General features: G+C 45.8%; 1 protein-coding gene across 2 annotated transcripts; it reads right to left on the bottom strand.

Annotated features, from left to right (window-relative positions):
- Window positions 1-13566: 13566 nt before the first annotated feature.
- Window positions 13567-24901, bottom strand: ZNF287 (zinc finger protein 287). 2 transcript variants are annotated; one of them, XM_047757050.1, is made up of 6 exons: window positions 24703-24901; window positions 23291-23868; window positions 22606-22706; window positions 21105-21231; window positions 20571-20657; window positions 13567-15665 (listed from the first exon to the last, which is right to left on the bottom strand). In XM_047757050.1, exons 2-6 carry the CDS (start codon window positions 23691-23693, stop codon window positions 14101-14103), a joined length of 2283 nt encoding a protein of 760 aa, XP_047613006.1. In that variant the 5' UTR covers window positions 23694-23868; window positions 24703-24901; the 3' UTR covers window positions 13567-14100. The 2 variants fall into 2 exon arrangements, with proteins under 2 accessions (XP_047613006.1, XP_047613007.1); XM_047757051.1 differs by lacking the exon at window positions 24703-24901 and adding an exon at window positions 24308-24685.
- Window positions 24902-25703: the final 802 nt, after the last annotated feature.

Genomic DNA, 25703 nt, shown 5'->3' with positions numbered 1-25703 from the left:
AGTGAGGGAATACAGAAACCGAGGAAAAGCAGTTAAACCAGGAAAGTAATGACAATAATAGTTCAGTGATAAAACAGCCCGAGTTCCTCCCAACAATGCAACACGTATCTGAGTTTTCTGCAGGAACTAAGAACCCCCCCACGCCACAACCTCCACCCAGGACGACGCTCACGGAGCCCGGGCTCACTTCCACCCAGGCTCACCTCCACCCAGGACAACGCTCAGGGAGCCCAGGCTCATCTCCACCCAGGACGATGCACACAGAGCCCAGACTTGCCTCCACCCAGAGAGTGCACAGAGACCCCAGACTGGCTGGAACCTGAAGCTTGATGATTAAGATTCCTGAAACACCAGCCTGCTCCCTCACCACCAACCAATCAGAAGAAAGTCACGCACGTTGAAGCCCTCACCCCACTTGCTGCCTTTAAAAATCCTTCTCTGAGAGCCACTGAGGAATTTGGGTCTCTTGAGCACAAGCCAATAGCACTCCTTGCTTGGCGCTTGCAAACAAGCACTGGATTTTCCTTTACCACAAGTCAGTGCCAGTAAATTGGCTTTGCTGTGTGGCAGGTGAGCAGACCCAAGTTCAGTTCAGTAACAATATTCACAAGTCCTGGAAATGTGGCAAAATGAAATTCTAAGTCAATAATAAAATTAACTGTATTCTCTACTTTTTTACAATTAGCATTACAGCTGTAAGATCTTTATCTACTCAGACTAAAAGATGTGAAGAAAGCTGCTCCTTTGAACACTGCTGATTTTTACTTGCTCTTTATTCATCTATTTATTTTGGCCACCCCCACAGCATATAGAAGTTCCAGGGCCAGGGATTAACCCTCGCCACAGCAGTGACAACACCAGACCCTTAACCCACTGAGCCACCAGGGAACTCTGCTTTTTAAGGTTGTCAGGGACACCTACCCTGAATGTCCTATACTTAACTTGGTAAAAGACTTCCACAGACTTAAAGACAACACTTTTCTCTTAGATGAGGAGTGACTGGTTAAGCAGTGATTCCACTCCACTTTAATTCTCCAGGATATAACCATTTTCACAAGACCAACAATGCATTTTAAACATTCTCTTTGTTTTCTTAGAAGCCTAAGATCTTTTATGTGAAAAATGGCAAGTCCCTACATCCATTGCACATCATAAATATGTTGCTACTCCTTAGACTCATTTCTCTGATCCTCAGGAGAAAAATACAAGGAGCATAGGGCAGCATAAATAGAAGGTTTAACCAAATCTCAATTATTTGCTTTATTTCCCTTTCAATCTCCTGGCACCCAGGAGACACCTTCAGGCTCACTGTGTTTTCGTTTCCTGCAAACCTGCTGGCTACCGGCCTCTGGTTCATCTCCTGAAGCCTTTTGCTCACAAACCCTCTCTCCCCCCCGAGTCTCAGCCTTCTGTCCAGTCAAGTCAGTGTCCACAGGATGACCAACTCCTGCTGTTTGAGCATCTTCCAGCCACCCACATGGGCCCTCAGGCTGAGGCTGCACCCAAAGACCCACCACCACCACAAAACCGCTGCCCTGGAACACCCATTTCAGGAATACCCCCCCACCCCATTCCCCCCCAAAAGCTGGTCACATGGTTCTTAACTACACTGACATCCTTGCAATGCCCCCAGCTGCCTAACAAAACCCACAATGCATGGGAGTTCACACTCATGGCATCATTCTCCAGACCCACATTCGAATGTCTGCTTGTTTCAAAGAAAACTTACACAGTCATGATAACTTGCCTCACTTGAGGAGTTTCCACTGTGGCTCAGTGGCTAATGAAACCGACTAGCATCCATGAGGATGCAGGTTCAATCCCTGGCCTCGCTCAGTGGGTTAAGGATCCAGTGTTGCCATAAGCTGTGGTGTAGGTCACAGACACAGCTCAGATCCTGTGTTGTTGTGGCTGTGGTGTAGGCCGGCGGCTACAGCTCAGTTTTGACCCCTAGCCTGGGAACCTCCGTATGCTACAGGTGCAGCCCTAAAAATCAAAAAAGTAAAAATAAAAAAATAAATGTCTCAAAAAGTTCCTGGGGAGTTCCCGTCGTGGCGCAGTGGTTAACGAATCCGACTAGGAACCATGAGGTTGCGGGTTCGGTCCCTGCCCTTGCTCAGTGGGTTAACGATCTGGCGTTGCCGTGAGCTGTGGTGTAGGTTGCAGACGCAGCTCAGATCCTGCGTTGCTGTGGCTCTGGCATAGGCCGGTGGCTACAGCTCCGATTCAACCCCTAGCCTGGGAACCTCCATATGCCGCGGGAGCGGCCCAAGAAATAGCAACAACAACAATAACAACAACAACAAAAAGACAAAAAAAAAAGCAGAGTAGACTTTTAAAATGGCATTTTTTTTTTTACCTGACATATGAACATACCTTTATTTCCTTATGTACAAATTACACATTGACCAAAAAGAAAAAAGGTTGAGAACTACATAAAATGACATTTTTAAGGACACCGAGGTGAGATGTGGCTCTGAAGAAGCCTAGAGAGATTGGATTCCAGAGAGCCAGGAGCCCTCCCCAGCTGGGCAGTGACAGGCCTTCCTCCCTGGGGACATCCTCACAGGATGGGGCTTGCTGGGGTGGGTGGAGGGCCTCTGCTCGCCAAGGAGTCGTCAGTGGAGGATTTTCTTTAAAGTATGTGGTTGGCACACTGGACTGAATTCTGCAGGTGGGGGTGGGGGCTGGAGCCTGGCATGATGTGGGCAGACAGGAAAGATGGGGTGGGGAGACTGGGGTCAGCCTGGTCACACTGCAGAGAGCGCCAGCCACTTGTGGACACTCGCCTCCCATGCCAGCAACAGTGTGCTGCCAGGAAACTGTTTGCCAGCACGAAAGCCCCACCAACTTCCCACTTCTGACCTGACTGGGCTTCGATTCACAGGCTGCCTCCCTGCAGGTAGAGATGCTCTGGACGGTTCAACATTTTGAGTCAGTGGGAAGCAAGGGTCTAAGGCCCCAAGCCACTCCTTTAATCTTTAAATTTTTTTTTTTTTTTAAATTGGAGTTCCCATCGTGGTGCAGCGGAAACGAATCCGACTAGGAAATACGAGGTTGCGGGTTCAATCCCTGGCCTCACTCAGTGGGTTAAGGATCCGGCGTTGCTGTGAGCTGCGGTAGATCATAGACGTGGCTCACATCTGGTGTCGCTGTGGTATAGGCTGGCAGCTGTAGCTCCAATTAGACCCCTAGCCTGGAAACCTCCATATGCCGTGAGTGCAGCCCTAGAAAGACAAAAAGAATTTTTTTTTTTTTTAAATAAAGTGTGGTTGAGGAATTCCTGCTGTTGGGCAACGGGATCGGCAGCAACTCTGGAGCACTGGGAGGCAAGTTCCATCTCCTACCCAGCACAGTGGGTTAAGGATCTGGCGTTGCTGCAGCTGCAGCTTAGGCTGCAACTGTGGCTTGGATCTGATCCCTGGCCAAGAACTCCATGTGCTGAGTGGAGGCCAAAAAAGAAAAAAAAAAAAAAGCAGGAAAAAGGAAAAAAAGTGTAGTTGAATTTACCATGTTGTCAATTTCTGCTGTAGGGCGAAGTGGCCCACTCATACACACACACATACTTTTTCTCATATTACCTTCCATCATGTTCTAGCCCAAGTGATCGGGTCTAGCTTCCCGTGCTGCACAGCACTGTGCTCATTGCACTCCTTTATCTGAACGGCAGCCGAGGTCCAGCTGAGACCTTTGTCACCATCCTTAAAAGAAAAGCTATTGCTGCTCCTGCTCTTCTTGGGTGAGAGAGGGAGTTCTCACCCACCGGGGATGGGGGGTGGGTGGGAGTCACTCTGGCTTAGACACGATTTACAGCGAATTGTACGGTAATTCAAACAGCCTGTGTGTAGCCAACACACACTGTCCAGCTGCTTTAACCGCTAAAGAGAAGGGCGCGCTGACCAGAAGTACAGAAGGTCCGGGTTCGAAGTAAAGGTGCAGTGCTCCCTCCCTGCGACAAGACTCCTTCCCTGGCGCCCAGGCCACGCCGACACCCCCACCCCAAAGGGGTGCTGTGCCTCTTTCTCTTTCTTTTCTTCCTTTTTTCCTTCCTTTCTTCTTTCTTTCTTTTTGGCTTTTTAGGGCCACACCCGCAGCACATGGAGGTTCCCAGACTAGGGGAATCAGAGCTGTAGCCGCCGGCCAACACCACAGCCACAGCCACTTGGGATCCGAGCCGCGTCTGCCACCCACACCACAGCTCACGGCAACGCTGGATCCCTGACCCGCTCAGCGAGCCCGGGAATTGAACCCACAACCTCATGGATGCTAGTCGGGTTCATTACCTGCTGAGTGATGACGGGAACTCCTGCTGTGCCTATTCTGACACCAGGGGAGACGCACCTCTGTGGCCTCCGACCTTTGTTCTGACACAAAACCGCGCTAAAAGCCCTCTTCTCGGAGCAGATCCCCAGAGCCACCGAGACACTATCTCTCGGGCCCCAGGCCTCCCTTTGGCTCCAATGAAACTCTTCCATTCCCATTACCGATTGGTTATTGATCACCCGCATTGACAGAGGTCTGCCTCCGCCCCCGGCAAAGCTTTGTGTCACCCGCAAAGCCCATGAACAATTCTCGAGAGATAAAAGCAGAATCTAGGTAATAAAATAAAGTCTAACCTTTCTTTTCCTCTGTGCTTAGTCTAGTCTCACTTGCTCCCAGGAGGCTGCGAGAAGAGGCCTCACACCCGGCCCTTCAGACCAGGTTCCCGGCGGGGAATCGCCGCGACGGCACCTCAGCTCTGCATGCGCAGGACGCTCCGCCCAAGATGGCGCCGCCCTGCAGGCCGTGTGCAGAAGCGGCTCCAGCGGTGACACTCAGTCCAATATGGCTGCCGGGGGGCCGTGTGCAGACGCTGCACGTGTTCTGGCGCGTGCACAGCGCAGCTCTGCCTTGAGAACCCGGCCCGCTCCCTGCTCTCCAGACCCCGCGAAGCAGCCCTGCCCTGCCGTGGCCAGGAGGGCTGGTCCTGTCCATCCCCTGGTCATAGAATTAAAAGCCTTCCTTTGCTTCTGAACAAAGCAGAGTCTCATGCTGGCTCGAGTTGACGCTGGGCAGGAGGATGCTTGTTGGGGGCCAACTCGGGAAGGTCAAGAACAGTGGGACAATCCTGCTGCCTTCCGGTTCTCTTGCCGTGGGCTGCTCAGTTCCCAAAACTTGGAAGAGGAGTCAAATTGGCTGCCAGCCTGGAAATCAGTGGGCAGAGAGAGACCACTGCTAATGTTATATTTCCTAACAACCAAATAAGAAACCAGGCAAATCCGGCAGGTTAAGAATGGACAAGACCAAGTGAACATTGGTGTTGGTTAAATGACTTTACCTTCAATAGGGTTGAGATTTTTTAAATTAAAATAATGCAGAAGAGAATATAAGGTTAAAAGGTTTGTGTGTGTTTGGCAGGGAAAGCTAGGTGAACCCACTCCCTCAGGTTAGAACCGTGAAGGTGGAACAGAGAAGCTGTTGAGGTGGGGGAAATCCTTGTTTAACCAAAAGGAGAGCTAAAAGTGAACTCGGATTTGTTTACTTTTTTTTTTTTTAATTTCAGTTTTTTACTTTTTCAGGCTGCACCTATGGTATATGGAGGTTCCCAGGCTAGGGATCGAGTCAGAGCTACAGCAGCCGGCCTACACCATAGCCACAGCAAGGTGAATTCCAAGCCATGTTTGTGACCTACACCACAGTTCAGGCAACACTGGATCCTTAACCCACTGAGCGAGGCGGGGGATCCAACCCGAATCTTCATGGATCCTAGTTGGGTTCGTTAACCACTGAGCCACGAAGGGAAGGCTCACTTTTTTTTTTTTTTTTAATGAAAGAAATATACTATAAACCAGCTATAATGGGAAAAAATAAAAATCATTAAATTAAAAAAATACGTATTTCCATGGAACTGAAAATTCCAACTGCTTAGAAGTATTTAAATGAAAGCAAATCATGCAATTGCTGGAGCAGTAAAATCAGTCTTAAGTTGTCAATATCACTACTGATTGTTTATCTGCTTATTTTTACCAGTTACTGACAGGCATATGTTACATTGTCACATCATGCTTGAGAATTGTACTTCTCTTTTCAGTTTTGACACTTCTTGCTGTATATATTTTGAGATTGTTATTAAGTGAATTTCTAATTCAGAATTTGTATATCTTCCTGGTGAAATAATCCTTTTATCATTATGAAATTTTGCTCTTCATTTCTAGTAATGCTTCCTGTCTTAGAGTCTCTTTTGTCTGATATTAATATAATATCAACTTTTGATTAGTGTTTGCATGGTATATCTTTTTCCATATTCTTTCTTTTTTGGGTCCTTACATTTAAAGTGTGTCTCCTTTTTTTTTTTGCCTTTTGTCTTTTTTGTTGTTGTTGTTGTTGCTATTTCTTGGGTCGCTCCTGCGGCATATGGAGGTTCCCAGGCTAGGGGTTGAATCGGAGCTGTAGCCACCAGCCTACGCCAGAGCCACAGCAACGCGGGATCCCAGCCGCGTCTGCAACCTACACCACAGCTCACGGCAATGCTGGATTGTTAACCCACTGAGCAAGGGCAGGGACCGAACCTGCAACCTCATGGTTCCTAGTCGGATTCGTTAACCACTGCGCCACGACGGGAACTCCGCCTTTTTTTTTTTTTATTAAAAAAAATTTTTTTTTTTTTGTCCTTAGTTTAGGGCCACAGCCGCAGCATATGGAGGTTCCTAGGCTAGGGGTTGAATCAGAGCTGTAGCGGCCTGGCCTACGCCACAACCACAGCAACACAGGATCCAAGCCGCGTCTGCAACCTACACCACAGCTCATGGCAACGCTGGATCCTTAACCCACTGAGTGAGGCCAGGGATAGAACCCGCAACCTCATGGTTCCTAGTTGGATTCGTTTCTGCTGCACCACGATGGGAACTCCCAAAGTGTGTCTCTTTTAAACAGAATAATTTCTTGGCGTTCCCATCAGGGCTCAGTGGTTAATGAACCCGACTAGAAACCATGAGGTTTTAGGTTTGATCCCTGGCCTTGATCAGTGGGTTAAGGATCTGGTGTTGCCTTGAGCTGTGGGGTAGGTCTCAGACTTGCCTCAGATCCCAAGTTGCTGTGGCTGTGGCACAGGCCAGGCAGCTACAGCTCCGATTTGACCCCTAGCCTGGGAACCTCCATATGCCGCAGGTTCAGCCCTAAAAAAAAAAAAAAAAAAAAGACCCCCCCCCACAATAAACATAGTAATTTCTTAAAAATCCGGTCTGACAATCTTTGAATTTGACTGGAGGTATTTATTCTATGTTTATCTCCTGTGATTATAGATGTACTTGGGTTCAAATATTCCTTCTTGCCATGTTTTCTACTTGTCCCACCTGATCTATACTTCTGTCTCCTTTCTTGCTTCATTTGAGAAACAACCTGAATGTCTTTCATTAAAGGACTAGTGGAATATGCTATCTTACATCCAAATGCAGTAATATGCAGCAGTGAAAAAAGAACTGAGGGCCATCTCTGTGATCTCCAGGGTATATTTTTTATGTGGAAGAGGTGAAGAGAGGTGTATACAGGTTACAGTCTTTCTAAGAAAGGGTGGAAGGAATATACAGCTGATCCTTGAACAACACTGGTTTGAACTGTGTGTCCACCTACGTGTGGACTTTTTTTTTCAATAAATGTGTACTACAACACTACAATGGATGGGTGCTGAACTGAGGGGAGGAAGGAACTATTACAAAGTTATATGTGGCTTTGCCCGGAAGGGTTGCTGCCCCAAACCCGTTGTCCAAGAGTTGACTATGTGTGCATACATTTTCTCATATTTTAAAAATTTTAAGAATAAACTGTAAATTTTTAAAATGGTTAGCTTTGGGGGAGGGAGGAAACTGTGTAGACCCTACAGGGATAGAAGTTGGATTTCTCTGCTTTGTTTTGTAGATTTTACCTTGCTAGCATGAAAAAAACTTTACTTCATTATAACGCCAAAATGCAGTAAAAGCAATCCCTGAATTTTATAAAGCAAAATGAAAAAAAAAAAAAAAAAACTGCTGTATTAGTATCTTAAGACCACTGTATGGACTGAGAAACACTACCAGACAAAAGACACAGTTTCTCCAAGAAATACATCGAAAGAAAAAAAAGAGAAATGTCAGAGAACTTACAGACTGAAAAAGAGATTTACGTTACATATCAATTAACTTCAAAGGGTGCAACTTTGTTGAATCCTGAATCAAACAGACTGTAAGAAACGCAAGAAGAAATTACATCAAGCAGGGGAATCTAAACATTCAGTTGATAATATTAAGGAATTGTTTTAATGCAAAAGGTATATTTAAAAAGTCTCCAAGTTCCCACTGTGGCACAACTGGATCAGCGGCGTCCTGGGAACGCTGGGATGCAGGTTCGCTCCCTGGTACCGTACCGTGGGTGGGTTAAGGACCGCCGTTGTTGCAGCTGCGGTTAGTTTGCACCTGTGGCTTGGACCTGATTCCTGGCTCTGGAACTCCATCTGCCGCGGGCGGCGAAAAAAACAGAAAGTCTCCATCTTTAGCCGCGTCAACAAGCCCCTCGGTGCCTGAAGGCTGAGCTCGGAAGAGGTGTCGCGGGGAAAACGTGACGGGGTGCAGCCTGGGGCTGCGCGGGAACACCCCGCTCCCTCCCGCAGCCAGGCCCCGCCTAGAGCGCGCGAGGAAGTGCGCAGGCCCTAGGCGGGGGGCGCCGGCGGAGCCACGACAATGGCCGGTGCGCCTGCGCAGGTGGGCGCGTCGGCCTTTCCCAGGAGCGCCTGCGTGCCTGGCCCCGCCCAGCATCCCAGAATTCCCTCTACCCGGAAGCTGGCCGTGAACCTGCAACTGTTGGGATGCCGGGGTCCCTGAGCTCTGGGTCCGGAGAGGCGCGGCGATGGTCTGAAACCCTCCCTGAAGGAGGCGAACTTGGGCTTTGGCCGTCGCCTCCACCCAGCTCGATGGCCGGCCGTCCCCGGGCGGGTGAGAGCACTGCGCGCGGGCGGACGTGCGGACTCTTGATGGGGAAGGGGCTTCCTGAGAGCTTCACGGTTAGAGTGGAAAGACTTCCTGCCGAGAAGCCACTCTCCCTGCCCGTATTTGTGAGTTTTCATTTCACAGGATTTTGCAGAAAGAACCCATGGATCCAGCCCTTATTCCGTCGCTGTGTATATGACTTCAGGCATCCTGGGCTTGACTTCCCCATCCACAGAGCACCCAGTGCTTCTGACGAGGTTACATACACATTTATACACATCACTGTAGTGCACATGCTTGCCATTTTTAATGGCTATAGTGTCCTAAGGGGGTAATAATTAAAGTGAAATAGAGCCATGAAAACAGATAAAGGGCAAAATCTCAGTTACAGGCACATGCAAGTGAATTGATACCAGAAGACAAGAGTCAAAGAATGAATGGTTTTAAGTTTTAAAGACCAAATAAAATTCAGCAAGAAAACCTAGTACTTTGCATGAAACAGATCCTCAGAACTGAAATTTAGATCCAGACCTGCCTTAAGGAAGGTGATGGAAAGGAGGGTGATGAGCCTCTCTATATAGAAAATTAGGACAGTCAGTGTTCACACACAACATGTAGGTGTCATACAGATAGCTGCTAATACTCTCTGCTTAGCATATTTGCCTGGTTAACTGACAGGCTCCCTTCCTCTGGAAACGCAGTGCTGATGGCCTCAGCCCAAGACCTCTCGTGTTTAAGCTTGCGGTCTTCCTAGTCTATCTAACACTTGGGTTCTCTACAATTGAGTTGTACGCTCAACAAGACTTAGTTGTTTGCTTTCAGTCATTTGTCCGGGTGTGTAATTATGGCTCCCATTACATAATTAGATATTAGGTAACTGATGAACGGAGGGTAGAGTTGCCCTGCCGCAGACTCAGGTGAATGGCGGAAGGGCTCAGCCCACTTGCTAAGCATGCCCAGTAGCAGTGAGCATGCCTACTGCCCAGATCCTGTCTCATAAGTTTCGGCCTATTAACAAGAGCCAGAGATTCCTAGAGAAATAGCTCATCCCATCTCTGGGCATTCATAGTGCAAGGTGACCCTGAGATAGCTTTGTCAGAAGGCAGTTAAGTGCCTTAGATTAGAAGGAATGCCAAAGGGCAGAAGAGCTCCTTGAAGGGTTCCAACTGGCCAAACTTGGGATAATGAGAGCATCAGAAACAAGGAACCTAATTGTTCGAGACACACTGACTCATGTGTCATCACTGCTGGTGACTCCTTACTCTGAAAACTGGTAATATAAGGAAAAAGACAAGCATGCCCCTGCCTCTAGTGCATTTCCAGTTGATGAAGGAAAGTTATTCCTTACACAATGCCAGTCAATAAGTGTAGAAAAAAACGAAAGAATTACAAAGTTGCCAGTTTACAAAACTTGAAGAAATGACTGATTCCAGCAGAGATCATCATTGGGTACCAAAATCACCAGGTAAAACGTTCCTGGTAAACTAGCTATCTGTGCACTGCCCGTGTCAGTGCACAGCTTACCTATTAACCATTATGTTGGGAAGGCATGATCAAATTTGCCATCACAAATAGTGAGTCAACCAGATATTAACATGATGCAATATGAAATACATCTGGCAAAGCGTTAATGTCAAAAATGTCTAACCTGAATACACCAAGCCTTTGGCCATAACTGCTAATTTATAGAAACTACAGGAACAAGATAAATCACATTTAACAATCAGTTATATTCTACAACTGACTTGCGCTATTAAAAAAAATAAAGTCCTGGAAAAAAAATCAAAGGCAGGAGGCTGCTGTGGATAGATGAGACAATCACATAGAACGTGTGCAATGTGAACATATCAACATGGAAAATGGAAACATGGACTGAGGATTGGATACTGGGAATAAATGTTCATTTTTGAGATGTGTAAATGGTAACTGTGGTTGTTTTTATGAGATGCATGCTTAAGTGTTTTGGGGTGAAATGTCATGTCTGTAAATTACTTTCCAACTGTTCAGTTAAAAAGTATGGCAAATGTTAATTTTTAAATCTAGGTGGCAGATATATAGTTTGTTTTATTCTTTAACCTTTCTGTATATTTGAACATTTTCATAGTAAAAAGTTGTGGAAAATAAGACCATCTGTTAAAAAACATGAAAGTGTCGATCAGACAACTGTAGAAGTGGGAAAAGCACAAAGATCTAGGATTCTCCACTATTATTATATTTTATAAGGGCATCAATTGCCTCAGTGTTTCAGTGGAAGACCTTATAAATGCATTATTTACATAAAACACACAAAGGTAGGAAATACAAAGTAATGCAAAGAAAGGCGCTAAGGACTGTAATACTCCACACATTCATTCCAGGAGAAAAGTGTTGTGTACAGTATGAAGTGGTATTATAAAAATTGCATCCTAAATACAATAGTTATTTTTTAACATGATATATGGCAGAAGCATAATTTGAGTATTATGCAACCTGGAGAAAACCAGAGCTTTGTGAAGGATGATTCCATGCCATCAAGGATTAACTATTTTGAGGACAAGAGAAAAGCAACTTCCTGAAGAAGACACTCAACAACAAAGCCTTGAAGATGCCAGCACACCAGGTCCTTCGCCACCTGCCTCAGGTCTCTCCAACATCCAAATGAAGCTGCACGGTCACTAAATGCTTACATTGGCATTTATGGCACCAGAACTTATACCAGTTTTTCCTCATCTAGCTCAGAAAAACTTCCTGTGCAAAGATGTCTCATGATTTCTTTAGGAACATCCCCACTGTAAGATTTGGGGACTCGAATTCTTCACTTTTTTTTTTCCTTTTGGCCGAGCCCACAGCATATGGAAGTTCCCTGGCCAAGGATTAACTGGTGCTGCAGTTGCAACCTGTGCCACAGCTGTGGCAAAGCCAGACCTTTAACAAGGGAACTTTCAGATTATTTGTTTAGAACTTCCTATTACCAACAAATGACAAATATTTGTTAAGTATTTCTTGCACATATGCATAAAAAGTATTTTAGATTTTGTCAATTTCACTCCATGTTACTTTCACCTTACTACTCAAGTCTAACTTAACTACTTATTTATTCTTTAATTCAGCCAACACCTATTGACCACCCACCACAGGCAAGGCACTAAAGAAACAAGAGCAAGATAGGAGTTCCTGTCGTGGCTCAGCGGAAACGAATCTGACTAGCATCTATGGGGACACAGCTTTGATTCCTGGCCTCACTCAGTGGGTTGAGGATCCTGCATTGCTGTGAGCTGCGGTGCAGTTTGCAGATGCGGCTCAGATCCTGAGTTGCTGTGGCTGTGGTGTAGGCCAGTGGCTACAGCTCCAATTCGACCTCTAGCCGAGGAACCTCCATATGCCTCGGGTTCAGCCCTAAAAAAAAGACACACCACACACACACACACACACACACACACACGAAAAGAAAGAATCAAGAGCTAGATAAAAACTGCCAACTCTCAGAACATGGTCTTAAAGTCTGATAGTGGGATGCTGTGGATAGTAAATACAATGGTATTTCTACCTGTTTGCCTTTCGGCCAGTTTTTTTTTAGGCTCTTTGGGACCCCACAAACTCAGTTATTACTGTTTAATAATCACTGCACCAATGATGACTTCTGCATCAATAATTTTTCCAATGAAACTTTTCTCCTGTTATTTTAAGAGTAATCTCTATTTTACTTAAATGTATGAGGAGTACCAATTCCAACTATTCTTTCGAAATCAGTCATTTTAGTTTTAGTTCTTATAAAACAGGCTGAATTTTGCCTTTCTATTCAATTGGTCACTCTTATTTTCTTAGGTAAACCACATCCAGTAATTTCAGTTCTAACACTCACCTCTGTATTTTCTTTCCTCATCCTTAAGTCTTCAGTTTTTTCCCTGATCCACTTTCTGCACTAAACTTAAGCCTATTTTCCACTAATTTTCTCATGCTATTTAAATAGCTTCTTCCATTAACTTCCTTGTCTAAGACAATGCGGTTGCACTGGGCAACCTATCTTAGCAGGTTTCTTATGTTCATTCCATCACACGTGAGACTTAAGACCATGTCTTTCCCTTTGTTATCTTTCATTACTTCAGAAAGCTTTCTGTCGCTTAAATTATGTGTGGTTTTCAGCACAGTAAGTCCTGAAAGGATCCAATTAGGAAGTCTGGGCCCTGAGCATAGCAACTACTCAATAAATGTGTTTCCATGGAAGAAATGGACTTTCTACAGAAAGTCAGTCACAGGGGAACCCTTAAGGTTATGACTTTAGGAGACAGGTGGGGAAAAAATATTTTTTTTTCTTTTTAGGGCCACACCCACAGCATAGGGAAGTTCCCAGGCTAGGGGTCGAATCAGAACTGCAGCCAAAAAAAAAAAAGCAAAAGCAATTGTATTCTTTTTTGCTTCCAGATGACAGTTGTCAAAACCTAGTGAAACTAAGGCTAGTGTGTTTTTTTAAAGATTAAGATTGGGTGTTTAATTTTTGAGTGTTTAACTAAATCTGTACATATGTTTAAGGGTTATATACACATTAGTTTCTCTATCCTTACAGATCATAATTAAGCTTCTCTTCCTTTAATACTTAAATACTTCCTTTCAGCATTTGAGGAAAAGTGTAATTAAACAGTGGTCACAGAGAAACCTTTAAGATACTCTGATCTATTTTTTTTTTTTTAACCTACTGGCTCCACATGGTGGTTATGGCATAATAGAAAAGGGAAGTAAAAAGGGGGGAGGGGACCCTTTCAATATTTAAGGCTTCAAAGCTGGGAAGAACCAAAGGCTTGAAAGCAGCTTTTTCTTTCCTGTTGCCCTGGGATTACTCCTGGTGTGAAATCTCTGCTGGATGGACACTTTCCCAAGTTACACACATAAGGCCTCATTAAGAAGTACTTCAAGCACAGAGTTGAGTCACAAGTTTTTGAGTACTCTTACTTTCCTAAGCTTTCCTTCTGGAATGAACCGAACTGGTATCAAATAAAGGTTAGGAAGTGAATGTTTTCTTCTTAAATTTCACAATAAATTTAAATAGGTTATACCCACATTACTAATTCTGATGCTTCTGCTGAGTGATAGCTAACCTATATTGCACCTCTTTTGAGTAATGTTTTAAACACACAGAATACAAAAGAAAATTTAAGGTTTAAAACCTAAATGGAGTCTCCTGTGTGCATTAATTACGGTGTCTGCCACCTGTATGGACACGCTGATGCTGAATGAGGTTTGTACTCTGGGTGAAGGTTTTACCACATACACGGCATGCGTAGGGCTTCTCTCCCGTGTGAATTCTCTGGTGTTGAATAAGGCATGTTCTCTGGCTAAAATCTTTGTCACATTCGTTACATTTATAGGGTCTTTCTCCAGTATGAGTCCTCTGATGTTGGTTAAGTGATGAGGAATAAATAAATGCTTTCCCGCATTCATTGCATTTATAGGGCTTCTCTCCGGTGTGAATCCTCTGATGTTGAGTAAGGTTTGCACCCTGCCTATACGCTTTCCCACATATATTGCATTTAAAGGGTTTTTCTCCATTATGGATCCTCTGATGCTGAGTAAGGTGTACACTCTGGCTGAAGGCTTTCCCACACACACTGCACTTATAGGGTTTCTCTCCAGTGTGTGTTCTATGATGTTGGGTGAGGTTTGCACTCTGGCTGAAGGCTTTCCCACATATATTGCATATATAGGACTTCTCTCCAGTGTGAGTAGTCTGATGCTGAATAAGAGTTGAGGAATGAGCAAAGGCTTTCCCACACTCATTGCATTTGTAACACTTCTCTCCAGAATGAATCCTCTGATGTCGAATCAGGTAAGTACTCTGACTAAACACCTTCCAACACTCATTGCATTTATATGGTTTCTTTCCCGTGTGTATCTTTTGATGTTGAAGGAGGTGTGTGCTCTGACTGAATGTTTTTCCACATTCATTGCATATGTAAGGTTTTTCTCCAGTGTGGACTCTCTGGTGGTTAATCAGCGATGAGCTGTGGCTGAAGGTTTTTCCACACTCCAAGCACCTGTAGGGTTTCTCGCCGGTGTGTGTCCTCTGATGGATGGTGAGGTGGGCACGCTGGCTGAAGTCCTTCCCACAGTCATCACACCTGTAGGGCTTCTCTCCCGTGTGGATCCTCTGGTGGATGGTGAGGTGTGCACGCTGGCTGAAGGCTTTCCCACACTGGTGGCACTCGTACGGCTTCTCTCCCGTGTGCATCCTCTGATGTGCAATGAGGGATGAGACGTGTCTAAACTCTTTCCCACACTCTTCACATTCATAAGACTTCTCTTTGGCATGGCTGCTTTGGTGCTTAATGAGGGATGGGTATTTCCTAAACTTCTTTCCACACACGTTACACTTATAAGGCTTTTCTCCAGGATATATTTTTCTGTGTACGATCCCATAGGAGACATGATTGAAGGCTGCCCTTTCATCGTACACAAAAGTTTTATCATCCGACTGGGTACCAAACTGTATAATTAGGTTTGGATGCTTTTCAAAATTACTTGTATATATACTGTATTTACTAAAATACTCTTCTGTAGGATCATCTTCTTGTGAAAGGACTGACTTCAAATTGAAATCTCTCTTGGTGGGAATCCTCCTGAAGGTCCCTGTTGCCTGTCCCTCCATTGTGTTCTCATAATCATAGGGTTCTTCCAGCTTGATGGGCTTGGTTTCATCCTTTGTGAGTTTAGAAATATTTTCTGCTGGAGGACCCTCTTGGGCTTCTGTTTCCCATTCTGAAATTTAAAAAAATATACAAAGTTTTGCTCTATTTGGAGAGAAGAAGGTGCCAAAGCAGAAACAAAATAATGAACATGAATAAAATGCCTAAAAAGATTATAGTTCTGTCCTTATGGCATGGGAGAGGAGGGTAAAGGGCAGAGAACAGGACTAAATCGTTCAAGTGGGGGACTCCTCACCACTCAATAGGGGCAGAGAGTTAACAGGATAGGTTAGGTCAGAGCTAAGATGGGGAAATAGGAAACAAGACTGTGGGACAAGGTGGGGTGACATTTATTACACAATTATTTATACTTTTGTACACTATAACTTACATGACAGGTCATAAAGCAGGCAGGCTGTCATCACCCCTCCTTCTGATGTATTCCCCACACCCTATAAAATATTCTGAAGCCAGTTCCAAAGAGTGTGTTCCAGGCTTAAACACATCTGGGTATCTCCTGCAGCCTAAAGCAATGGTTCTTAGGGATACAGACCCCAGACCAGTGGTGTAAGCACCACTGTCACCTGGAATATACCAGGTGACGGGGCCCCTCCCAGATGTACTGAATCAGAAACCTTAGGGGTGGGCTAAGCCCTCTGGGAGGCTTTGAAGCACACTGAAGTTTTAGAATCAATGGCTTAAAGGATAAAAGTTAGAGAAAGAAAAGCCAAAAATACCTCCACTCAGTATTCAGTCCCCAAATCATCTAGCTTTTTCTATTCTACCTTCTACCAAACACTTTATGTTCAGCTTAAAGTTCAAAGTTACCCACATCACACAACTACATCCTCCTACTCTTCTAATGGTGCCCCTGATTCCAGACTCTAGGCCTTCTCTTGTGACACCTTGTCAACCTACTGAAAAAGATGCTTGTGACCCATAATCCTAAATTAGGATTAGGTTGAGTCATATGAAATTGTTTCTTCTGTATGTCAATATGGCTGAATATCAAGAGTCTGATATGGTCCAACCTACTATAATATTGGGCCGATGGGAAGATCTGGCCTCACATTATTATTTCACAATTTTGTGTGTTGCTTGTATTTCTAACTCAGATACAAGCTCTGGAAATAGCTTATGCTTCTTTTATGTTTCCTTCAGAAATGGCCCATTACAACAGAAATTAGCGCAACATTGTAAACTATACTTTAATAAAAAATTTTTTTACATGGCCAAAGGCTCTATGGAGGCTATCTAACTGAATTGGTAAAATAAATGACAATATGTTGCTGCAAAAAGGTCAACTCAAGTGAAAGTGTGTGTATGTATGTGTGCAAGCACAGGCACTCATGTGCACACACACACCAAGAAAAACCTGGATGCCCAAACATGGCTAAAAAGCAATCATATGAGGATTTGTTGATGACTATTATGTTTCCATTATGGTTGTTTAAAACAAAATTAACTTACAATACCTTTCTCCTTTGAAATTAGGTAAGAAAGATATGACTTGCAAATATTCCAAATTATATCATGGGAGTTTCTGTGTGGCTCAGTGGGTTAAGAACCCAACTAGTATCCATGAGGATGCAGGTTCGATCCCTAACCTCACTCAATAGGTTAAAGATCTGGTGTTGCTGCAAGCTGTGGCATAGGTGGAGGATGTGGCTCAGACCTGACAATGCCGTGGCTGTGGTGCAGGCTGGCAGCCAGGAACTTTCATACGCCACAGGTACAGCCCTAAAAAGACCAAAAAAAAAAAAAAAAGAATTATATGATGAAATGTAATCAGATATGGAGTGTATATTATAGCAAAGACAGTACTTGGACAGTTCAAAAACTTTTTAAGATGCAAATTAAAGGATAATAACTTTACAAATATATCCATTCGACAGACTCATCCATCAATAAAATTCTAGCTAGAACAGGAGAGGATGGAATATTGGTAACTGATAAAAATAACGAGGTAGGTATATTGATAGAAAAAGGACATAGTAAGTGGGAAAAAAAGAGGCAAAAAATGACATATAGAGAGGCCCCACATGTGTAAAGATATGCGTCTCCCTCTTCTCATCCCAAACAAGGGCCTTCTGCCCATGGATCAGCAGTGTCTGCAGGTGTGTGTCTATATGTAAGTAAGGGAGGAAGACACATTTCTTCATGCTTCCCTGTGCTGCTTGAATTTACAAACTATTTTTATTACTTTGATTCAAATACAAAATTCAGATATTAGAAAATGCTTAGTAGTAATGCTAATTGACAAAAAGCAGTATCATAACTAGCATAGAACTAGATATATGTTACCAAAACACTAACTGAGATTTTAGATTCAAAAAATATTTTCTGATTTTCAATAAATTGGCTATATTTCTTTTATTGTTATTTAGTACTAGAAATGTTATATTACTTTTTCTGGAGGAAAAAAATTTAAAAACAACTTTCTCAAACCACGATTTATCACTTCCCCCCTTAAAAAAAACAAAATGAGAATGGTAACAGACTACATGGGAGGCATGTATATACATCCAAGATATATGATCATCAGAAATGATGAGATAGTACTAGAGGCTGAGTTTAGCTTCTGTGTAATCAGAATCAGTCTCTGAAAGACTGTTTCATACACCTGAGAAGGAAGCACTAAAGTTATAAATAACAATTAACAAGCTCAGCGGTTTCCCATTGTGGCTCAGTGTAATAAACCTGACTAGTATCCATGAGGTTGCTGGTTAGATTTCTAGCCCCGCTCAACGGGTTAAAGACCCAGCACTGTTGTGAGCTGCGGTCTACGTCGCAGACATGGCTTGGACCTGGCATGGCTGTGGCTGTGTGGTGTAGGCTGGCAGCTGCAGCTCTGATTCCAACCTCTAGCCTGGGAACTTCCATATGCCGCCAGTGAGGCCCTAAAAGACAAAACAAACAAGCAAAAAAAGCTTAAAGTAATAAGCCTGAGTGATGCCATAAAGAAATTGCTAGTATAAGTGTACTTCTTTTTTTTTTTTTTTTTGGCTGCCCCACAGCATATGAAGTTCCTGGGCCAGGGATCAGATCCAAGCCACAGTTGCTACTTATGCTGCAGCTGCAGCAACACCGGCTCCTTTAACCCACTGTGTTAGGCCTTGTATTGAACCTGCATCTTGGTGCTGCAGAGACACTGCTGTTCCCATTATGCCACAGTGGGAACACCACAGCCAATTTCTGCTGTACAGCTAAGTGACCCAATCAGACATCTACAGACATTCCTTTTATCTTTAGTGGAATATATTCTAAGGACATGAGGAAATTCTGAACTCTACCTGAGCAGTTTGTTATTTCAGTGATAACGATATGATCCTGAAATCATTTTTGTGTGTATTTTATGAAAGAGCAAATGAGTAACTATACTGATATTGGGAAGCAGGTGACTCACTGTGTAGGAAAGGAGACAGAAAATGGATGTGGGGGAGTTCCTGTCGTGGCTCAGGGGTAACGAACTCGACTTGTTCCCATGAGGACACGAGTTTGATCCTTGGCTTTGCTCAGTGGGTTAAGGATCTGGCGTTGCCGTGAGCTGTGGTGTAGGTCACAGACAAGGCTTGGATCCTGTGTTGCTGTGGCTGTGGTGTAGGCTGGAAGCTGCTGCTCTGATTCAACCCCTAGCCTGGGAGCTTCCATATGCTCCCTTGTGGTGTTGGATCTGAATTACAGCTGTCAGTGTGAGGCAGGATCAGAAAGATCTACACACAGAGTTCGATCTACTGCACAGACGGAGAAGCAATGGTACCCAGAGGACTGATGCTGCCCAGATCCTGGTTTATCATCCCTAATCACCATTAAAATGACCCTTGTTCCTTAGAGAAGTCCCAGGTCTTGGATAGGCACAAGCGAGCCTACAGATCATCAGCCAGGAAATGCTCAAAGACTGGGGACCTCTCAAAAGGACAGTGGACTTGGTCTGAAAGGCTGCCACTGTCCAAATTTGGGATGACTGAGCATCAAAAACAAACACCCCTCCCCCCACAACTGGAACTAATGGGCTAATAACACAATAAATTTTAAAAAATTCCATTACTCCATAGTGACACATACATATAAAAATGGGGTGGGAAGAGACACCACGATTCTTTACAGATTATCATTAAGAAGGGACAGCAGAGTCAGAAAATCACCATTTTGCAACCAGAAAAGTAACAAAGCAAGGATCCTCAGTGGATGCTAATATCCTTAAATGTAAGGTCACCAGGGAACAGAATAGTCATGTGGCCTCTAAGCATCAATCCACAGACTGATGACACAGAGGTAGGAACTGGGTGAACATGGCACACAGGTGGGAGACTTCTGTCTGCAGAGATCTGGCTTTATATATTTTTACAATTTTTGATCTTGTGAATACACTATCTTTTAAAATAATTAGAAAATAAAAAGGAAAAGAATGAGGAGAGTGAAGGCAGGGGGCTACAAAGTTTTGTCAATAAACAGAAAAGAAAGTCAAAAACAAGTTGAGAAGGTTCAAAATTTGGGATTTTAGGCGACATTCATGTGTGTTTAAAAATGGAAGGAGGAGTTCCCTGGTGGCCTAGTAGTTAAGGACGCAGCATTGGCACTGTTGTGGCTTAGTCTACTGCAGGGGTGCAGGTTGATCATCCCTGGCCTGGGAGCTTCTGCATGCTGTGGGTGCAGCCAAAAAAAAAAAAAAAAAAGGAGGGAACATAAGGAAAGCCAAAGACAAAGCTCTAAGGGACAGAACGAAGGGTCATGGAAAAGCACAAAATGAGACACTGGCGGGGGTGCGGAGTAGGGGAGGGTGTAAAAATGACATCTGGAAAATCTCTTCCTGAAGACGGCTTCTGTAAGGAAGCAATGCACAGCAGCTCAGAGTCCTCCACAGGCTGGGATGTCTCTGTGTGAAGTGACTTGGCCATATTTAAAATCGTATCTCACCGCCCTCAGGACAGCAAGGCTCCTGAGCACAAAGAATGCCATCCGCTGGTGGTTCTCTCACCTGGACTAGGGCCTTCTAAAATTTCTTTGATCACCATCCACGGCTCTTCCAATATGGGAATCACAGTTGGTCTGTACACTGTAAGTCCTGTTCAGGAGGAACAGATGGAGTATTATCCTAGAGAAAAAAGGTTGTTCAAATTTTACTGCCTGACTTCTTCTTGCCAATGAGGACAGACCTCCAACAGAAGAATGGTTTGTGGATACGACCTAGTGCATGAGGTCACTGACCTTTGCGGAGCTGGGACAAAAATTTCCTGCCATGCTGTAGGACGCATGCGTAGAGATCCTGGGGGAAGTGGGCAACGAGCAAGGCCTGGTGCTGGATGGTGGCTCTGGGAGGCTGTGCACCCTAGTTTCTGATGACCACTCACCTAGAAACCTTTCATTTGGGAAAAGGGAGTAGAACTTGGCCATTTCTGTGCCTGACCAGGATGAGCATGCTCACCTCTAGGCCTGAGCCATTTTTAACAGCTGGTGGGTAGGCTGTTGGGGGGGGGGGGGTGGGCAGGGGCCGCAGGTGACACTCGCTCACCCAGAGAAACCATGTTCCAGTAGTTCTGCAGCGTCACAGTCTTGTACAACTCCTTCTGCACAGGACGCATGAGCTCCCAGTCCTCCTGGGTGATGTCCACAGCCACGTCTTTGAATGTCATGGATTCCTGAAATATCAAACATGACATCACTTGATTCAGGAACCAGCAGGAAGGGGCAAGTCCGTGTGTGGTGGGGGAACCACAGTCTTTTTTTAGGGCCATTCCTGTGGCATATGGAAGTTCCCAGGTTAGGGGTAGAATCAGAGTTATAGCTGCCAGCCTACGCCACAGCCACAGCTACAGCAATGCGGGATTCAAGCCACGTTTGCAACATACACCACAGCTCACAGCAACACCAGATCCTTAAGCTACTGAGCAAGGCCAGGGATCGAACCAGCGTTCTCATGGATACTGGTTGGGTTTGTTACCACTCAGCCATGAAGGGAACTCAGGAACCACAGTCTTGAGCTGGTTTCAATTTCGGACCATGTACATTTTAATAGTAAACCTTTCTTGTAAGATGACCTGAGCTGCTCTTCCTTAAAATAGCAGACTCATGATAAAGCGTAACACCATGTAATTTGAGGCCTTTAATTACTTGTTAATGAAGAAAAATAATATTGTAACTATTGTTTGATTTTTTTTTTTTTTGGAATGCACCCATAGCATATGGAAGTTCGGGGGCCAGGGAATGAATCTGAGTTGCAGCTGTGGCAATACAGGATCCTTTAACCACTGCACAAGCCTGGGGATGGAACCCGCACCTCTGCAGCAACCTGAGCCATTGCAGCTGGATTTTTTTTGCCTTTTCTAGGGCCGCTCCTGCGGCATATGGAGGTTCCCAGGCTAGGGGTCTAATCGGAGCTGTAGCCACCGGCCTACACCAGAGCCACAGCAATGCCAGATCCGAGCCGCATCTGCGAACCACACCACAGCTCGCGGCAACAACGGATCCTTAACCCACTGAGCAAGGCCAGGGATCGAACCTGCAACCTCATGGTTCCCAGTCGGATTCGTTAATCACTGTGCACTATGGGAACTCCTGGATCCCCCTTCTTTTTTTTTTTTTTTTTTTTGCTATTTCTTGGGCCGCTCCCACGGCATATGGAGATTCCCAGGCTAGGGGTCGAATCGGAGCCGTAGCCATCAGCCTACGCCAGAGCCACAGCAACGCGGGATCTGAGCCGCATCTGCAACCTACACCACAACTCACAGCAAGGCCGGATCGTTTACCCACTGAGCAAGGGCAGGGACTGAACCCGCAACCTCATGGTTCCTAGTCGGATTCGTTAACCACTGCGCCACGATGGGAACTCCAGGATCCCCCTTCTGATAAGAGGCATTCACCTACCTTAACAGGCCAAGGTGACTAAAGGAGAAAAACTGAGGCTTAGGTCCGTGATAGGACTTTCAGGGTCAAAGCGGTGAGAGGGCGAGGTTAGACAAGGTCCTCACACTCCAGGATGGCATTTTAAAATCACGGAAGAAACTGACACTCACTTTGGTCACCAAGTCATTTAGCCACCCTGCCTGGAAAGCTTGTCTTCCTTTGGAGTCTTCCTCTGGGGTTTCTTGAGAAAGGGCAGAGTTCTGAGAAGCAGCTAGGGAAGACAAAGACCATGTGGAGGTCAGTCCTGTGTGCACAGCCCAGGAAACACTTCACTAGCAGAGGCCTACATTTCCTTAAAGTGAGGAGTCAGAAGGAAACCAAAAACAGCATATGCCCACTTCAAAGAACCAAAGGGAAGAGGCAATGACTTATCCTAGGACATCAGTGCAGGCTTCAAAACCAAGTCTGCTCTGGGCGTCTAATGAACATGTCCCAAAGACACAATTTTCTACTAAATCCTCATGTGATATCAATTTTGTGAGCTGTTGTTTTACTTAGTAAAGAGATGTTCTCGGGGCACTTTTACAGAATGGTTCAAACTCTTTAGGGAAATGTCCTGAGGGCTCCCATGGGGATAATTTGTTTGTGTCTGGTCACTGTTTTATGACACACGTCCTCTGGGTGTGTTGGGTTCTGAGCAAGCTGAGGGGGCGCCATGCAGAGTGGGGCTCAGGTGAAGCTGGTATCACTCGCTAACCTCTGTTCTCCTAATCACCTCCAAGGGCTGCTCCAGGAGGGATGGCTGTTTTCTCCGACCACCCAGGACTCCTCCCCTCTTTGCCCCACAAGTCTCACCTTCCTCCTCTAGAATCTGAGTCAAATCCTCCACCAGAGTCACCACCTCCTCGCTGCTCCTTGGGTACTGAGACTTCACCCAAGTCCTAACCTCCCCAGGCAGGATGGTCAGGAACTGTTCCAGAATCAGCAGCTCCAGGATCTGTTCCTTAGAGTGAATCTCGGGTCTTAGCCACTTAAGGCAGAGCTCTCGGAGCTGATTCAATGCCTTCCGAGGACCAGCCAGGTCTGGGTAGGGAAAGTTCCTAAAGTTCTGCCGACAGGTCTCAGTGTCACGCAAGAGTCTTGCGGCGAGGATTTCCTTCTCAGCATTTCGGGGTCCACCCTGAGCCTTGTCTGGTTTCCACGTTAGAAGGACCTGGGCACGGGAAGAATTGGCTGTCCTCTTGCTCGGGGAGAACATTGCTACAGACAGGAGAGCCAACCTGGCAACAGCCTTTATTTCTCCAGGAGTGAGCCAACTGTTTGGAGTCGAATGCTAGAGCCACAAAGACATTTATCCAGGGCTGCTGCAGCCAGGGGCAGAACAGAGTCAAGGCAGAGTTAGCAGTCTTACTTTTAGGGATGGTTAAGAGATCCTGAAACACAAGAACAGACCACAAGGTCAAGAATCCCTGGTGTTCTCTGCCATTTGCACAAACAGAAATGGACCATCCGGAGTGTACAAATATACCCGTGGTCTCCCCCCCTTATAGTCTTAGACTTGCAAGATGGATTCAATCTGCCCTGGGCACGCGTTGGGACTGCCATAACAAGGTGGGGACAGAAGCAAAGACTTGAATCCTGAGCAAAATGACGGGTCAAACATTTACCTTTTTTTAAACTTTTTTTTTTTTTTTTTTTACAGAAAAAAAGCTGCCGTACTTTAGTCACTGATGTAACAGAAGTTGTATCGACTGAACTGGCTCTCTAAATAACAGAGGAAACCTTACTTAAAACAAACTAGGAGGAGAGCTTCCTCCTCAAGTGCCCACGGTTGCCAAGGGAATGGTCAGGGGAAAAGGGCGAGCCATTTACCTGCCTGCATGTTACTACCAGCCTGTTCCAGCCCATCACCATCTGAGGGCTGGGGACTGGAAAGCAGATGAGACTAGCGTAGCTTGAGGCCCGTTAAGAGCTTCCACAGGACACCATTCCTTAGGAATACATTTGAAATCAGGACTCCTGCAGAAAACCTCCTTGCAGGCCTGACCTGGAGGAGAACGAACACCACCTGTCCACGGCTACAACTCTGAGCCCTCCTCAACCCCGTCGTGTCCCCCAAAGTCTGCTGCTCACCAGGCCTGCAGGGCAGAGGCTCCCCTAGCCTCTCCTCCCCAACTGGATCCCCTAACTCCGCAGCAGGAGGGTCGCGAGCGGTTGTGCGGGGACCGCCCTGCAGCCTCCACCCGGCAGGCCGCCCGCATCCTTACCTGTGGCCGAACCCGCGGACACGCAGCGGAGCGGCCCGAGAGGCCCGGGGCAACAATGGCGGCGGCCGCGGCGCCTGCGTGGCGGGCTCGGCCCCGCGCTGCGGAGGGGCCTTGGCCCCGCCACGTCCGGTGCCAGAGAGCACCGCGCCTCGGCCGGAGCCGCCTGTCCAGCTCGGTCCTGGGAAGCCCGGCCCGGAACCCACCGCGCCCCGGCTCTGCCGCGACCTCGCCTCGGCGCCACCGCGCATGTGCGCAGGGAGAACGCTGCGCGCCCGCCGAGCCAATCGGAAGCCGCTCCCGGCCCTCCGCACCCGAGCCGCGGACCATGGACCCGTCTCCATGGCAACCTCCTCCACCCAAAGAGGGGCCTTGCTTGTTGGCCGGTGAGGTTCCGAGGGAACTTTAAAGTTTCCCTGGGCTGGGACAGGTCTGGCAGACGCGTGGGACGGAGGTCGGGGAGCAGTATCAGGGAGAGGGGGAGAACGGTGGAGTGGTGGTGAGAGACCCGCGCTAATCAACCAGAGAAAAACTGGTGCCAGAGTGGCTAGAGGAAGCATGGGCAGGGAAGATATGGGTTTTAACTGTTCAAGGTTCTGAGCATCTCCTTAGTAATCTGTTTCTGAGACTCTCATATTGGGAAAAAGAGCAACATCCAGCATCAAGTTGTTTATAAGACACTCAAAACCTATATAAAATGCTTGAAAATAAAAGGATAGAAAACATATTCCAGGATTCCCATGATTTAATGCTGTGCTGTCAAACCACACCGAAGCTTAATGGTGTTAGAGAACAAGCACTTTATTATGCTCATGAATTCTGTGGGTCAGGAATTTGGAAGGGGAACAGTGGATGTGGCTCTTCTCTGCTCCATTGTGTCAGGAGTCTCAGTTGAGATGATTTGATGGCAAATCAAATCAAATCCTGATTCCACTTCCAAGATGTATTTTTTACTCACATGTTGCCAGGTTGGGCTGAGGTGGTTTAAGGATGAACTCAGCTTG

Source organism: Phacochoerus africanus, chromosome 14 (assembly GCF_016906955.1).
Source record: "Phacochoerus africanus isolate WHEZ1 chromosome 14, ROS_Pafr_v1, whole genome shotgun sequence".
Classification (NCBI taxonomy): Eukaryota; Metazoa; Chordata; class Mammalia; order Artiodactyla; family Suidae; genus Phacochoerus; species Phacochoerus africanus.
This window is presented reverse-complemented; position numbering and strand designations above follow the sequence as displayed.